Source organism: Sturnira hondurensis, unplaced genomic scaffold (genome assembly GCF_014824575.4).
Source record: "Sturnira hondurensis isolate 20B ecotype Veracruz unplaced genomic scaffold, ASM1482457v3 Scaffold0012467, whole genome shotgun sequence".
Lineage (NCBI taxonomy): Eukaryota > Metazoa > Chordata > Mammalia > Chiroptera > Phyllostomidae > Sturnira > Sturnira hondurensis.
In genome coordinates this window covers 1088924-1106136 of record NW_028085098.1, presented here as the reverse complement: position 1 = coordinate 1106136, position 17213 = coordinate 1088924, and the positions used below count along the sequence as shown (strand labels likewise).

Below are 17213 nucleotides of genomic sequence, written 5' to 3'. Positions count from 1 at the left end.
TTACAATGTAAGAGGCATGCCAAGACAACAAATACGGCCCAAATGAAAGAACAGATCAAAGCTCCAAAAATAGAACTAAGTGATGAAGAGATAGCCAACCTATCAGATTTGGAGATCAGAACACTGGTAATCAGGATGCTCACAGAGATGGTTGATTATGGTCGAAAAAATATAGAAAAAATAAAGTCTATGCAAAGTTAAATAAAGAAAAATATACAGGGAACCAAGAGTGAAGGGAAGGAAACCGGGACTCAATCAATAATTTGGAGCAGAAGGAAGAAATAAACATTCAACCAGAACAAAAGGAAAAAAACAAGAATTGAAAAAAATGAGGGGAAGTGTAGGAACATTCAGGATAGCTTTAAACATTTCAACATCTGAATCACAGGGGTGCCAGAAGAAAAAGAGTAAAAGCTAGAAATGCAAAACTTATTTGAAAAAATGATGAAGAGAATTTCCCCAATCTGGCAAAGGAAATAGACTTCCGAAATCCAGGAAGCTCAGAGAGTCTCAAAGAAGTTGGACCCAAGGAAGCACATACCAAGGCATATCATAATTAAATTACCCAAGATTAAAGAGAAGGAGAGTATCTTAAAGCAGCAAGAGAAAAGGACACAGTGACCTACAGAGGAGTTCCCATAAGATTCTCAGCTGATTTCTCAAAAGAAACCTTACAGGCAAGAAGGAACTGGGAAGAAGTATTCCAAGTCATGAAAGCAAAGGACTTACATCCAAAATTACTCTATCCAGCAAAGCTATCTTTTAGAATGGAAGGGCAGATAAAGTGCTTCCCAGGTAAGACAAAGTTAAAGGAGTTCATCACCACCAAGCCCTTATTATACAAAATGTTAAAGGGACTTATTTAAGAAAAAGAAGACGATCAAAGATATGAACAGTAAAATGACAACAAACTCACAACTTAGGTTTAATAACTAAACCTAAGAGTACAAAAACAAAAACAAACTAAGCAAACAACTAGAACAGGAACAGAGTCACAGAAATAGAGATCACATGAAGGGTTATTGGTAAGGAGGCAGAGGAGAGAGAATGGGGAAAAAGGTTCAGGGAATAACAAGCATAAATAGTAGGTACAAAATAGACAGGGGAAAGTTAAGAATAGTATAGGAAATGAATGTTCCTAAGCCTCTCCTCAATTTTTTGAATTCTTGTTTCTCCCTTCTGTTCAGGTTGAATGTTTATTTCTTCCTTCTGCTCCAAATTGTTGATTGAGTCCCGGTTTCCTTCCCTTCACTCTTGGTTCCCTGTATATTTTTCTTTATTTAACTTTGCATAGACTTTATTTTTTCTATATTTTTTCGACCATAATCAACCATCTCTGTGAGCATCCTGATTACCAGTGTTCTGATCTCCAAATCTGATAGGTTGGCTATCTCTTCATCACTTAGTTCTATTTTTGGAGCTTTGATCTGTTCTTTCATTTGGGCCGTATTTGTTGTCTTGGCATGCCTCTTACATTGTAAGGGGCAGAGCCTTAAGTATTTTCCAGGGTGTGTTGTGGCACTGTGTGTGGGGGAGGGGTCAGAGAGGGAACAATGCCACTTGCTCAGCTCTTGGCAGGCTTTCAGTCACTTCCCCTGCAACCCACAAGCAAATTGGGCCCTTCTGGTGCTGATTCCTGGGTGAATGGGCTTGTGTACATTCTAGGACCCTGTGGCTTTCTCCAGTGAACTCTCCTGTGAGGCTGGGAGTTTCTCCCGCCACCACAATCCCCACAGATTTTTACAGCCAGAGGTTTTGTAGCTTTAATTCCCCTTTAATGGTCTCTTGCTCCCTAGCTGTTCCTCCTGGTTTATCCAAAACCACATGCCAGTGTGGGGCTGCTTGGTTTGCCAGCTGCCACCTCACCCACTGGGTCCTCCAGCCGCTGCCTTGCCATGCATCCTCTGCCCCCTTGCTGCCCATCTCCACCCCTCCTACTGGTCTGAATGACTGTTTCTTCTTTAACTCCTTGGTTGTCAGACTTCCGTATAGTTTGATTTTTCTGGCAGTTCTGGTTATTGCTTGTTTTTAAATGTGTTATTGTCCTTCTTTTGGTTGTGCAAGGAAGCAAAGTATATGTATATATGCCTCTATCTTGGCCGGAAGTCGAAAGACAGTTTCTCTGGCTTGCTAAAACAAATGTTTGAATTCTTTAATCTCTGGCTAACATGCATAATAGTACCTTAAATTTGTAAACCACTCTATGGTTTACAAAGTACCATTACTTTCATTATTACATTGGTCCATGAGTGTTATGAGATAGAGCAGGTATTATTAAGTGATCGCCAGAAAATTAAATGGCTTGCTTACGATCCAGAAAAAGATAGGAGCAAAGTCAAGACTAAAATTCCATTTCAAGTTTTTTCTCAGTTATTCACACACCTACATAAAGACAGTGGAGACAGACCTTGACTCCTGAGTCTTTCGTAGGCATGTGCATACACAACACACTCATTTAAATGACTAGGGCAAATAAAGTAAAAAGTTTATGCTCTCTAGCCTAATGGCTTGTTCAAAAGTCAATGTCCTAATTTTCTGAACAAATTATCCTTTTAGAAATGACGTGTAAAGCTTTTTGATTGATGATTCAATTAATTTATCTTCTCATATTCTTCAGACCAACATATTAGAAAGTCTTAAATGTCACAGAGGAATTTCCTGGAATTTGATCTATTTTAATTTATAACTCTCTACAATGTAGTCTGAAAAAAAATTGAACAAAAGAATGAAATCTCAAGAATTCTACATTGGAATTTCACTTTTCATAATTTTTTAGAACTCAGGAAATTAAGAATAATAAATAAAATACTGTTCTACATAATAGGAAAGTCACTTTAAAGAAAACACAAATGATTGCTTTGTGGGACCTAGCTCTGGTTAAATATTAATCTAGACTTTTAATGCTCGTTGCACACAGGGGTGATGCCAGGACAGGGTCCTCTGGAGCCAGGCTGCCTGCGCTCGGCCCTCCCTGCCAGTTAGCTGTGTGACCTCAGGCAAGTCAGCTCCCGCAGCCTAAACTTCCTCTTCGCTGAAGTAAGATGTACCCATGCCAAAGAGTTGGGTATGTTAAATGAACTCATACATCTAAATGGCTTGGAGCAGTGCCAGGCATACTGTAAAAACTCACTGAAAGGAGGATCTAAGTGAACAGTGTTGTCTGCCCCCTCCTGGGGTGCCACAGCGGGTCTCACAGGACTTCGGGATTGAGTGTCAGCTACAACCTAAGTGTGGACTAAAGTGGCTGTGCCCCACCAGATTTCTATGTCAGGCTGCTGCTCCCTTTAAGCTCAGGAAATTTCAAGGAAGCACAGAAGTTAGGGATAACATCCACAATATGAATGGGAGAACTCGTTTGACTTAGAAATCTATTCTGGCTCTTAAAATCCCAGTGCTGAACTTCAGTGGAATCTCTCTAGAACTCCACAAAGGCAGCCTGGGATGAAAACAGATCTTCAGGCTCAATTTAATTCAAATACATTTTCCCAAAGTGATTGTGAGCTTGCCAAAGCCTTCTAAGGGTGGACAAGAAACATGCTAATGACCAACTATGCTAACTGCTACAAACAACAACAAAAACAAATTTGGACACTTCTCTGGATTAGGCTTCTTTGGTGAATGGCCACTAATTCACATAACAGGAGATTTGGTGTCTCTTGGTGCATGCTGCTTCAGTTTTGTACCAGATCATAGCAGCATGGGTAAGCTGTGTGCAGAAAGAGAGAATCAGAATCTGGCTCTGGATGCCCACAAAGCAGTGAGAGCTCAAACAGAACCGTCCAAAGGTGTAGGTCACATTATAGAGATATCTGTGAATTACGGTACTACCTAGATCACAAAGACAGGTGCTCTTAGGCAGCACTGGCCTCACCCTGTGTGTGTTGAGGGAAAGTGTTAATGCACACTAAGGACCTGGGTGGTTCTGTCTTATACTCATCAATGTTAGACCTGAGAAATAAGTAGATTCCTTAGCTGAGAGCACAGAGAGTTTCCACTTTCTTTTTACTCAAATGGAGAATTTCTACACAGCAATTAAGTGCCCATTTACTTACTTGTGGGACCAATTCACTTTCAGATCATCCAGGTAGTAAGTAACGAAAGAGTACAGCCGGATGCCTTCAGCCGTACTCTGGATTTTCAGGTCTGTAGCAGACAAAGCTGGAAGAAGAAAAAAACATATTTCATCCAGCTGTAGGCCTGTCCAGGAGAATAATGAAGCACTGTCATGCTGAGAACACATTAACTTACCTATTTTTTTACATATTTCAGTCATCAGTTCTTGAAAGGCTGTGGATAGAGATTTATAGGAAAAGTTTTAGCATAAAAACACTCATTTTAAGGTCAAATCTCAACTGTTTGTCAGCATTGTGCTCTGAGAACTATTCTTTCTGGTGAAGGGTATGGGGCACAAGGAGACTTTGTTGAGCAATTGATCCTAAGTGTTTTTGGTGTGAATCACTCAATTTTTATCAAGTTGTAACAGATCCTTGCTCTTATTTTGATATTTCCCCCTGTAATTCTCTATAACTTTCATCATATTTACATTGTAGACAAAGAACCACAATGGGATTTCCAGGAAGTTTCATGGCTTCAAGATTCTCTTCTTCTTAAGTCCCAGGAAGCCTTTGTTCACATTAGAGGAAGCTTTCTTATCTGTGTCATCAATTCATAATGAATTCACCATCTATTAACCTCATATTTTGCAGCCTAATAATGCTTTTTTTGCCTATAAACACAGTTAGTCCCATGTCCACCAAGAGGAAGCTAAAATCAAAGTCAGACTTCTGCTGTTTGTTAGCAATGCTGTTACAGATCTTGTTCAGGGGAAGTTTGTGGGTCACACAGGAGTTTTTGTTATCATGATATATTTGTCCTTAGTAGTGTCTGAAAAGTGGAAATTGCTTTTATGTTGTGCTAATAACTAAAGGCTTAGAGATTCCTATATAAATCTTTTCTGTCACCTTTTAAGAGGAGATTAATTTGCAACATGTTTTTCACAGTTTTTGATCCTGTAGCATTTTTTTGAGGGTTGAAACAAAAATGATTATTTATATTGAAAACAAACCTCTGCTGGGCTGTGTACTATAAATTCTCTGATGATCAAAATTACACTTCTGATTTCTACGAAGACTAAAAGTAAACTATTTAAAAAAAACATAACAGTAGTTCACTTTGCTGCAATTTCCATTAAAACCTATGGACAAACAATCAGTGTGTCTTGGATCGTTAGCTCAGCCTCACTCATAACTCAGGTAACCTGTACACAGGACACACATGACAGACCCCCCGGCAGTGGGTGGACTGACCTTCATCCACAAGCTTCAATCTGCTCTTATCTTTTCCTCTGTCATCTTTCAGGACAACTTCATAGATCCCAGCATCTTTCTTGGAAAACTAAGGGAGGGATAGATATACCACATTGCAACTTATTGTAGCCTCAGAGTTTGGTGCTTGCATTTTCAAAGCCCTGTTATTTATAGAACTGCCATGAAAACACACTACGAACAGGCATCTAACCATGTGAGCAATGAACAATTCACAGATAAACCTACCCATTATATTTAAACTAGCAATCCTGATTTTCCACCCTCCAGGGCTATAACTGATTTGAAACTTGAAGTCCTTATCCTTTACTCTGCCTCCAGATTAAAAACTAATGATCACATGCATTTGAAAGGTGTGCTCTTTCAGACAAAAAAAGGAGATAAAAATCTATACTGAAGTGAATATTACTCTGATTGTACTTTTAGGGAACAAGTAATGAGGCTGAAGAGCAAACAAAGCAGGATCCACTTAACTCCCTGCCACTCACCCATCCACGAAAGTGAGAGACCAGAGTTGTGGTGTCGAGCCAATATTGGTTAAATATGTGACAAATCCATGCATATCACAATGTGAGAGAACCTTATGTGTTCCTATAGCTTGCTTTTTAGTTAAAGTCAGGGCAGAGATCTTTGGAGCAGCTAGAAGTAAGATATTATAAATGCCCAGAGCAAAAGAAGATAGAACCTACTCTCTGGTTTTGGGAGGAAGCAGGGTACAGAATTAATACATTACGTTTCACAATTATAGTCACCTACCTCTGTTATAAGCAGGGTACATATACCATCTTTAAAGTCATGCTTTTCATCCACTGATATCTCCCTTTCATCTTTGTACCACAAAATATGGGTCTCCTTCTTAATATTTGCCACCTAACAGAAAAACCATAATTATACTTCTTGAGATCAGTATGCCACATTGCTCACATGTGACATTGGACAGAAGAAACACTGAACTTAGAGTCAGAAGATGCTAATGAAATTAACTCAAAACAATTAAAAATGACAGAGTTTAGAATAAAGTGGATACAAATGTATAAACCTAAATCATTAGCATCTCTATTTCTAGCAGTAAAAATTAACTTTAATGTCATCTAGTGGCCAAGAAAAGAAAGAATAGGATCATACACACTGACGTACAAACAGACTTAAAATAAAAATCTGAAAACCATAGGAAGGCACATCTCATCAGATTAAAATACAGTCTGTCAGTGATAAAGCAAATGGCTTTATCAAAGGGACAGAAAAACTAAGTCATGAAATACATATCTAAATATTTTTAAAAAGATAAATGAAGCTTTGAAAATAAAGGTGGAGGAAATCATGTTTACATTTTTTAAAGAGAGTATACATTTTCTTTGTCTGTTTTTTCATAGTTGTATTTCCTCTTTGGGAAATTATTGTCCAGTTATTCAGTATGGTCTTAGTGATTGTTTTCTTTTTCTTTTTTTGTTTCTTTTTTCTTGATTTGTATGGTCTTTATTTTTTTTAATTGATGCATCACTTTCACTTTTGTTCGATTATAGTTTACATTTAATGGTACTTTGTATTAGTTTCAAGTGTACATCATAGTAGTTAGACAATCACATACTTTACAAAACATTCCCCTGATCTTTTTAGTATTAATTGGCACCATACATAGTTATTAAAATAGTATTGACTATACTTCTTAGGCCGAATTTTACATTCCCACGACTATTGTACAACTACCAGTTTGTACTTCTCAATCCCTTCACCTTTTTCACCCAGTCTCTCAAGTCTTCTCCCTTTGGCAAAACCATCAGTCTGCTCTCTGTATTTGTGAGTTTGTCTTTGTTTTGTTTGTTCATTTATATTGTTCTTTAGGATCACATATAAGTGAAATCAGATGGTATTTGCCTTTCTCTGACTAACTTATTTCACTTAGCATAATACCCTCTAGGTTCATTTGGTGAGATTTCCTTCTTTTTTATGGCTGAGTAGTATTCCACTGTGTAAATGTACCACTAGTTTTCTATCCACTCATCCACTGATGGGCACTTGGGCTCCTTCCATAGCTTGGCTATTATGAATAACACTGCAGTGAACATAGGAGTGCATATATTCTTTTGAATTAGTTGATCTTCTTACATTCTATTTTATCTTAGTTCACTTGTATAAACTGTTAAAAATTTATCTACTTCTTACCTTACATTTCAATAGTACATTACATTCACCAGTCACTTCCCAGCTCAAATACTCAGCAAAATGTGGGCCTGTAAAATATTAATAATATCAGCAATCATTTTATTAGTCATGAAAGCAAAATCAAAAGCCATTCTTAACTTCTGATGTGATTTGTATTTGAAGCAAAATTTTTAAAATTCAAGATTTAATTTTAAATATTTAAATATATACCTATTTAATAATACATATTTTCAATTATTTTTTATTTATAGAGGTCTTAACATAAGTGATAATTCATTTTAATTTGTTATACAAATAATCTTGGAATATTTTGTTCAAGAAACTGAAGCTTTTTGTTTATTCATTGATTGTTTTTACCTTGTTTCCTGATCCATTCTTGTCGCTGGAATTCAGCTTCTTTCTGGAGCTTTTTATAAACTAAAAATTGAAAAACAAGAAAGTAATAAATTAACTGGAGTGGTATAAATGTACATGACAGTCACTGTGTTAAGTGATTTATACTCATTGTTATAACACTCATTCATCATGACCACTTTATTTGTTTTTAGTCTTCATGGCTGAAGGGACAGACTTCAAAAGGTTAAACAATTTGTTCAAGGTCATGAGGCTAAAAAACAGTGAAATAGTGCTGGACATTATAAATGCAGAGATCTGGCCAGCCTTTCCACTGCTTTGTTAAATGCCATATTTTAAATCTTGGTCATTTCCACAGTGGCTTATGGCAGCTGACGTGCAATCTAATTGTGATATATGATTAATTAATTTGGTGTGCTCTATGTTTTGCATATGTTCTTCTTGATTTAAGTAATTTAAAGTAAGTGTACATCATAAAATAGTATCAGTTTGTTTCTGAGACACACATATAGTATTGGTTGTATTGCAGTCTCCTTCACTGGAGAATTTTAATAATAAATATTTGTTTAATATGAGATAATTTATACGCAATCCTGCCTGTAGACCAAGAATAAATTTGGTGTCATTTTAAATTAACTTTCACTCCTATGTAATGAAATACTACAGAAAGCAATAACCGAGAATTGTATTCAAACACGGGAATCCAAACAAAAACACTTGTGTCTCCCTTTCGCAGGACCGCACTGTGCCGTGCGATGCCCGCCCGCATTAAAGGGAGCGGCAAAGGCTTCCAGTCTGTGTTACACAGAACTCTTACCGTCTCCAATGAGAACCAGAGTAGAATGGCCAGTCGCTCTTCCATCTTGGAGCTGGAAAGTGTATGTTCCCTCGTCTTCGTCCAGTAGCTTTTCCATGAACATTTCAATTATACCAGTGTTTCGGTCAATATGCATCTTGTATTTCTTCAATGTGAAAAGGGAAAAAGAGAAATCAGTGAGGTAGATAGGGTGATAATAAGCCTGATAAAATAAATGCAGACTCCAAAGAATCATAATTTTAATAAAACTTACTATTAACATTTTTTAGGTGAGCAAGGTTTCAAAATTAGTATCCAGAAAAAGGGAAGTATTGTGGAATAAATGGCCTTGACCAGAAATGATTACTAAAAAGACTAAAATTTACTTTTAAATATAAATAAAGTTTTGTTATCCCAAGTCACAAAATGTTATCAAAAAGCTGTTTTTAGGTTCCATTTACATTCCAGATTATATTAGCTTTAATTAGCAGAATAATGCAAAACTGTAAGGTAGCATGAGGAAAGTATTTGTCTCATTATTGCTATATTTGCTGAATTAATATTTGAAAAAAATGCTTCCAAAGCATTTGAAATCCATTGGCTCCCAATGAGCTGAAATTGCCCTGTTAGACTATATTTATTGTATCATGTTGCTTGGGCAATGTGGGGGTTTTTTTTTTCAGTGTAAAGATAAATCTTAGTCCTTGGGCATACCAGAACAAGTTCCATAATGACTTTGAATTAATGAAATTTTCCTGTAAAGTGTCACAGAATGGAGACTCAGATCTGAGATTCATCCTGTGGTGCCATCCAGGTTCTGGGGCTTCCCCAGAAGGAAGCCAGTGTCCAACTGAGACCACATTTTTGCTTAGCTTTCTGCCACCTTCCTTGTTTCCCTTACTTCCTACCCCTGAGAGTGTGTCCTCATAAATCACTAGGAGAGACTCTATTTCAGAATCTCCTTCCAGAAAACCTGACCTAAGACTGTATTTTCCACCCAATAAAATGCTCTGATTAGAACCAACTGCAGTGACAATTAACTGTGTGTGTGTGCACAGAAACATGCAAGTATGTGTACACATGAAGGGGAGTGAGCCCATACACACATATGCATGAGTTCCCTCAGTTGTGATGGAGGCCGAGTGATGCCAATAAAGTTTTTCTTTCATCTCCACTGGCCAGGTGGCGATCACAGCAGACTACGAAAACATGTTGAAAAAAGGGAGGAGAGGGGTCACAGTGGACCCACGTATGACTTGTTCTGGATCTACACACAATTGCTACACGGGACACAATTGCTACATGGGTTGAAAAGAAATACACCAAATAGCTGTCTACTTGTTATGTTCCTCATTCTTCCCCTCACTAATGAAGCCTCAATGTCCCCAAAACATATTGTGATCAAAGGAGAACAGGTTGTTAATAGTGGCCACAAATCATACTTCTCCCCTATTTTCTTAGTCTCCCATTTACACCTGTGATAACACAGGTGGGAGCCAGGATCCCCAAACCCAAGTTCTTTAGTCCCTATAGGCGCTGGCCTGATCCTGGCTCTACTGGTATGTGGGGAAGGCAAATAGAGCCTAGATGCTGTAACTCTTTCTATGGAAACTGTTTACATTAAAAGCAAGGAACTTAAACACAAAGATATACATAATCATCTATGTAAATAAAACACAAAAAGACATGCACCCACGGAAGAGTAGAAAAAGACCAAAAAGGTACTAAAATGCACCTCAAAAAGTTGTGAAAATCTGTGATTTGTCTGAGTCTGTAATGTTTTTTACAACATGGGTGGATTGCATTTTTAACCAGAAAAGCAACAAAGGTACTTTTAACCAGAAAAAAAGTGCAACTTTTTTCTGAGTGATTGCAACAATTGAGGCCATTTCCTCCATATGAAGAACCACGTCCCTACTGGGATTCTGATGTATGTGAGTGAGTTCAGGTCAGGATCTGGGCTCCTCTGCCTTCCCAAGAGCAGCTATTTTATTGGGTGATTATACTTTAGAACTTACCTGCGACAGTTTTGGTTTATGACTCTTGTCTTGGAAAAATTAGTGGTACACTCTTTCTCAAAAGTGCCCCAGTTTGAACAGTACGATACAATCAATTTGCTTTCCTCTACATTTTTTGCATGTGAAGTTTAAACTCCCCACCCCATGCCCAGTGATTTTCATGATGATTTACCTGTAGTCTAACAGGCTTCCCTAGCACATTTCTATAATAATGTGTTTAGAAATACAAACATGTAAAACCTACCGGCCCTTCAAAAACTTCCTTATCATTAAATATGAAGTTGACTTTGGCATTGCTGGACAGCTTCTCAGCCTGCATCCAAAACCGGACCTGGCCTTTCTCCAAAATTTCAACAGCCAGCTCTGATTTAGCTGGGACAGCTAGGAAAAATAAAAGTATATTGGTAAGCAGCTATATTGATACAGACTCTTCCAACAGTGAAAAAACACTCAATGGAAATCGCAGTGGAGAACCTTGCCCCTTGGAAAGCGTGGAGGCAGTGTGAGAGTGTCGTAGGGCAAGCACCACACTGAGGGGAGGAAGATTGGGTTCTAATTCTGTCCCTCTGGGCAAGACATGGGCCTTTCTGGAGTCACAGATGTCTCAACTGTAAAAATGAGGAGGATGAACTTAAATCCTGCGGTCCTTCAGCTAACCTTTGTGACTCTCTACTGTGGCGTTGGTTAGGTCTATTTAGGAACAACGCCAAAATGTGATGAAAAGAGTCGGGCTGGCCTCAGGAGGGCTGGGGACTAGTCCAACATCAACTACTAACAAACTGTATGGTATTAGGCAGGTCCCTTTGCATATCTGGACCTCATTTGACTCATTTATAAATAAATGAGATTGAAGTGAACATCCTACTTAATCAAGATATTTTCCAGTTTCATCATTCTACGATCTCACTTCAAAATATTTGGAAAATAACTATAATTAATTTATTTCAACAGTTTAATTCCCTTTGCAGGTTCTTTAAAATGTTTTTAAAAATGGATCTTAAAAAAATAAATGTGGGCCTGGCTGGGTAGCTCAGCTGGTTAGAGAGTCATCTCAGTACCCCAAGGTTGTAGGTTTGATCTGGTCAGGGCACATACAAGAAGCTACCAATGAATGCATCAATAAGTAGAACAACAAATTGATGTCTCTCTCTCTCTCTCTTCTAACCTTCCTCTCTCTATATAAAATCAATAAAAAATTTTAAAAATAGTTATTTTGATTAGATATATAAGATGAACTATCTTGTCATTTAAGCCATATCTATCCCCATAATATGCCAGTTCACTGAAGTTCTCAGACCAAGCAAAAATTTTCAGAGGTATATAAGCAAGTCACTGTTAAGAAGCTATATTAAGCCCTGGCTGGTGTAGCTCAGTGGATCGAGCATGGGCCTGTGAAGCAAGGTGTCATCGGTTCGATTCCCAGTCAGGGCACGTGCCTGGGTTGCAGGCCAGGTCCCCAGTGGGAGCCACAAGAGAGGCAACCACACATTGATCTTTCCTTCCCTCTTTCCCCTTTCCTTCTCTCTCTAAAAATAAATATATAAAACCTTAAAAGAATAAAGAGGAAATTGTTTTTTAAAAAAGAAGCTATATTAAAATATCACATGGATTGCTTCACAAAGAAAGCAAAGGGACCACGTAGTATGATTTACACCTGTATCACTTAAAGCCATTTGAGTGCAATTTAAAAGTTGGCTGACATCTCTCAAAACCTGTTTTTAAATTTCTTGTAATGTGAAAATGTTCTCTACAAAGCTTCCTTCAACCAATCAGAGGTGGCTCCAGGGAGCATTTTGTCGAAAAGCATGGTTGTTTCTCAAAGTTTAATAGTCCTTCTTCTTTCTTTAGGGGAAATCATCACTTTGCTTGCTGTGTTCTTAAACCTTTCTCAACATTTTGTGTAGCATTGCTACCTTTTAAATTATATGCTCCCTAAACTTGTACCAAGTGTACCTTGATGCTTCTTTGTATTTATCCTAAAACTGCCCCTGTTAAGCATTCAGGAATGCCTTTCATTTGCACTTTTCCATATTCACTGTAAAACTCAGTTATGCAGTTGCTCCAATACAGAGCTAAAAGGAGGCTCAGACCAAATCTCTATCTTCCATACAATTTTTAGAAATATTTAACTGTTAAGACACCATTCATGGTATTACTTTTCCAGTTTTATGGTGAACAAGCATACGGGGGAGGAAGGGTTCTATCCTGGAGTTCAGGAATTCTGCATTCTACATTTACACTCCCCTGTGCTGCTTTGCTGAACAAAGTAGTTTTTGAGAACATTACAGCTGAGGCCAATAGTCATCAACACTAAGTCTCATGATCAATCACTCCTTGGGAATGGAAGAGAGGTCAGGAAATCCGTTGTAGAGCAGTGTTTGCTTTTTAATCAGTCTTATTTGAGAATTTCAGGAAAGCTACAGACTCCCTAGAAAAATGCACATGTACAAACATGCAAAATTTTGCCTGTAGTCTGGGGTAAGGCTATGGTTTCCCGTGTTCCTGAAACTCCTGTATTATAAAGGAGTTATAGTTTAGGGATTAATGAGTGGAAAAATTTTCTGATTTAAAAGAATGAGGATATGCTATACCTTTCTATTTGTTTTCTCAAACTCTAGGGTGTAACTTTCTGGATAAGTCACTACTTTGGTCAAAAGGTGCAAATGACAAGAGATCTTATCCGGCCAGTGGAACTTTCCGAGTTGTCATTTCAGACTTCTTTCCTTCTGTTAGGTATCAACTGTGAAATTTAATCTTTTATGTGGAAAATGTTTTATTAAGTGTTTGTAGATAGTTTAGAAAAAATTTTTTTTTCTGACCAAGGCATCTTCACCTTATTTTTCAGGAGTTTAAAATGGTAGGTAATGCCTTTATTTAGAAGTTTGATTCTTCTATTTAGGGCCAACATTAAATTGCTTAGGAAGAGATTAGTTTCCTGAAGGACATAGGACTTGACGCATCCAGAAAATATATATGCATCCAGGAAATAAATATTACATGTGTAATATTACATACAGACAAAAAAGAACTTGAGTACAGAGCTGTTATGCCTATGTAACCTGCCAGTGCTCTATGAAATAGAACATGAAATATAGTTCTTACGTTAGTCTTCTTTGTATCTCTTGAAAACAATGACAAAGATAAAAGCACTTTTAGAAACTGCATCCATAGCTACCAATGTACGTTCTCTTGTATGCGCTCGAGAGCCTCCAATGCCATTTGCCCTATTCCAGAAGTTGTCACCTAGTAGGATGGCTAACCTCTTAAAGGATTGTGGACACTTACTTGGGAACTTGTGTTCTTGACTAAGAGCAAGTAAACGTTTCACCTCTGTAGGGAGAAAAAGAGAACAATTAAACCTTAAATTACCAAAACAACAGTCACTTGATCCTAGAGCATCATTGAGAACACTCAGCAGCATTGGACTAGTGAATGAATTCATTTGAACTTACCTTCCTCGTCTATCAAGTAGCTTGATGCTATTCCATCAGTGTCTGTTACATCACAGGAGTAAATGCCCAAATCTTCCATCCCAAGGTCTTTGAAGGTTAGCTTTGTCCTTAAGAACATAATATTTTTGTAAGAAATGAGGCCATGTGGCACCTGGGGACCTGTGTCCTGCATTGCCTTGAGGCACTTGCACATGCCAGTCCCTCCATTTGCAGCACATGTTCCTATGCCCCTTATTGGCCTGAAGCCTTCTCCTTCTTGCTGTTTCAGGGAAGTCTTTCCTGACATCCTCCTAGGGGGTCATGGTGATGGGAGCAGGGAACTGATACAAATTTCCCATCCCCAAGCTATGTTGCACACCAGTACACATGCCAAATAAAGATATTTTTAGTTGACCAGCCCTTGCTAGGGAGCCCGACGATTTTTCCCCCCCAGGGCAGAGCCTGCTGTTGGTAACTCCAGTGCCTCTCTTATGTCATCCCCTGCGTTTCCCTTTTTTGAGGTTACCAAATTGCATTGGTATTGCCTATTTCATTATCTCTATGCCTCTATTGTGTGGCTTTAGGGAGGAGATCTGTTTTGTTTACCATTGGGTCCTCCGGCATCCATCAGTGCCTTCTCAGTAACATAATATGTGCTTAATAAATATTTGTGGAATGCATAAACAAATCGGCCCATGGTCTAGTCCACTGTGTTTCCTAACTTTGGAAAGTCATATTGCTAGTCAGTATCTAAGATCAGCCAAACATTTAAATGTTACTCAAGTGCACAAAGTGAAAGAAAATTTTACAGTTTCATTGTCTTTTCTTTGGCCTATGTATGTTTTACTTCAAAGACTTCATAGCATAGCAACAGTAAAATGTTCTTTAATTCTATCCTGTATTTCTTTGCCATTTTCTAACAAAATTACTAGTTATTTTCTTTATTTTTGATATATATGGGGCTGCTTTGTAATAGAAATAATACTTAGGAATATTGTGTTTTACCAAATATAATCCAGTATGACTGGTGCTATAAAAATATAAACTTTGATAAATCAGGCAAAGTAAAAAAAAACAAAAAACCAAACCCGGAATCTTGGGGTTAAAAGTATTAAATGATAAAATTAGCCCCCTTCACTCTCTCCCATTCTGCAGGAAAAGTAATCTGAGGTCCGTGGAAACTAACAACTGCCCCAGGTCACACAGCCAGTTCCTGGTAGAGCTGGACCTGGAGCTCACCTACCCTGTGCTTCCCATACAGGGTACTTTTCAGCAAGTTCTTATGTCCCTCACTATTGGTGGTACAAAAAGCAGAGCGGATTATACCTAGTCTATTTAATTTACCATAACTCAAATCATTAAACAACGTGTTCTTCCTTGTTCCCTCCCCTTAAATATACTCAGCATTACTTTAAGATTTCAAAATTTTGTAGAATAATAAGAATCATTTTAAAAATTTACTTTTATGTCAATCAAAGCTCTTCTAACAACGTAAATGAGAGCACTTTAAATGGAAAAATGTAAAAAGAACTTTATAAGAATTTTTTTTAAGGTTCATACTGGTTATTGCTCTTTACATTACCAGATATAAAATACTTGTGATCCATCCCCTTATATCAAGTATTTAAAATGGAAAGCAAAGAGCTTACTTCATCCTCTTATCATGAAAAGGAAACCCATGATTATGATCGAAACAGTCCATACTTGTTGCCTTTGCTTTCAATGTCTAAACGTGGAGAATCCTCAGTGGATACATAATCTTTGGACCAGATGAACTCAGAATTTGCAGTCATCTGATCGCATTCGAAATTCAAGGAAATGACTCCATCATCATCCACATTTACAACAACCTCTTTGGTTCCTAGAATAAGAAGGAAAAAGAGGCATTGGTATTTTCTGGTAAAAACCAAGCAAGTAAGAATTCATTGAGATCCTGTACTTTATTTAGCCTTAAAGCAGGGCTCTGAGCTTGTGCAAGAGAAAAGCCCCAGCTGTTTGCTGTGACTGACAATCTGCCTTACAATTCAAATTTTATACTGTAGCAGGGAATTTTAAAAAAAATATATTTTATTGATGATGTTACTACAGTTGTCCCATTTCTCCCCTTTCTTCCCCTCTGCCCTTTACCCTCGCTTCCCACCAGCATTTCCCCATCTAAGTTCATGTCCATGTATTGTACATATAAATTCTTTGACTTCTCCTTTTCTTATACTATTGTTAACCTCCCCTATCTATTTTGTACCTAGCAATTATGCTTCTTATTCACTGTACCTTTCCCCCATTTTCTCCCTCCCCCCACTGATAACCTTCCATGTGATCTCTATTTCTGTAATTCTGTTCCCGTTCTAGTTTGTTTAGTTTGCCTCTGTTTTTGTTTTGGTATTTTTAGGTTCAGTTGTTGATAGTTGTGAGTTTGTTGTCATTTTGTTGTTCATATCTTTGATCATCTTCTTTTTCTTAGATAAGTCCCTTTAACATTTCATATAATAAGGGCTCGGTGATGGAGCAGTGCTTTAACTTGACCTTGTCTGGGAAGCACTTTATCTGCCCTTCCATTCTAAATGAAAGCTTTGCTGGGTAGAGCAATCTTGGATGTAGGTCCTTGCCTTTCATGATTTTGAATACTTCTTTCTAGCCTCTTCTTACTGTACAGTTTGTTTTGAGAAATCAGCCGATAGCCTTAGGGAAACTCCTTTGTAGATAACTGTCTCCTTTTATCTTGCTGCTTTTAAGATTCTCTCCTTGTCTTTAATCTTGGAGAGATCATAATCATAATGTAATTATGATATGCCTTGGTATGTGCTCACTTCTTTGGGATTGGACTTCCTAGAAGTCTGTTTCCTTTACCACATTGGGAAAGTTCTCCTTCATTATGTTTTTCAAATAAGCTTTCCATTTCTTGCTCTTCCTCCTCTCCTTCTGGCACTCCTAGGATTCGGATGTTGGAATGTTTAAAGTTGTCCTCTCCTCTTTTCAAATTCTTGTTTTTTCCATCTGTTTTGGTTGAATGTACATTTCTTCCTTCGGCTCCAAACCGTTGATTGAGTCCTTGTTTCCTTCCTGTCACTGTTGGTTCCCTGCATATTTTTCTTTATTTAACTTTGCATAGCCATCACTTTTCCCTCTA

At 37.7% G+C, this 17213-nt stretch overlaps 1 protein-coding gene across 2 annotated transcripts in view; it reads right to left on the bottom strand.

Moving 5' to 3' along the window:
• Positions 1 to 17213, bottom strand: part of MYOM1 (myomesin 1) — a 154821-nt gene that overhangs the window by 10080 nt on the left and 127528 nt on the right. For both annotated transcript variants that reach the window (XM_037060703.1, XM_037060704.1), the window contains 11 exons: positions 15791 to 15947; positions 14108 to 14214; positions 13941 to 13985; positions 10900 to 11036; positions 8659 to 8803; positions 7845 to 7904; positions 7488 to 7555; positions 6081 to 6194; positions 5307 to 5394; positions 4249 to 4287; positions 4053 to 4158 (listed from right to left, as the gene is read on the bottom strand). In XM_037060703.1, the coding sequence (XP_036916598.1) occupies positions 4053 to 4158; positions 4249 to 4287; positions 5307 to 5394; positions 6081 to 6194; positions 7488 to 7555; positions 7845 to 7904; positions 8659 to 8803; positions 10900 to 11036; positions 13941 to 13985; positions 14108 to 14214; positions 15791 to 15947 (1066 nt within the window). The remainder of the gene's footprint in view (positions 1 to 4052; positions 4159 to 4248; positions 4288 to 5306; positions 5395 to 6080; positions 6195 to 7487; positions 7556 to 7844; positions 7905 to 8658; positions 8804 to 10899; positions 11037 to 13940; positions 13986 to 14107; positions 14215 to 15790; positions 15948 to 17213) is intronic.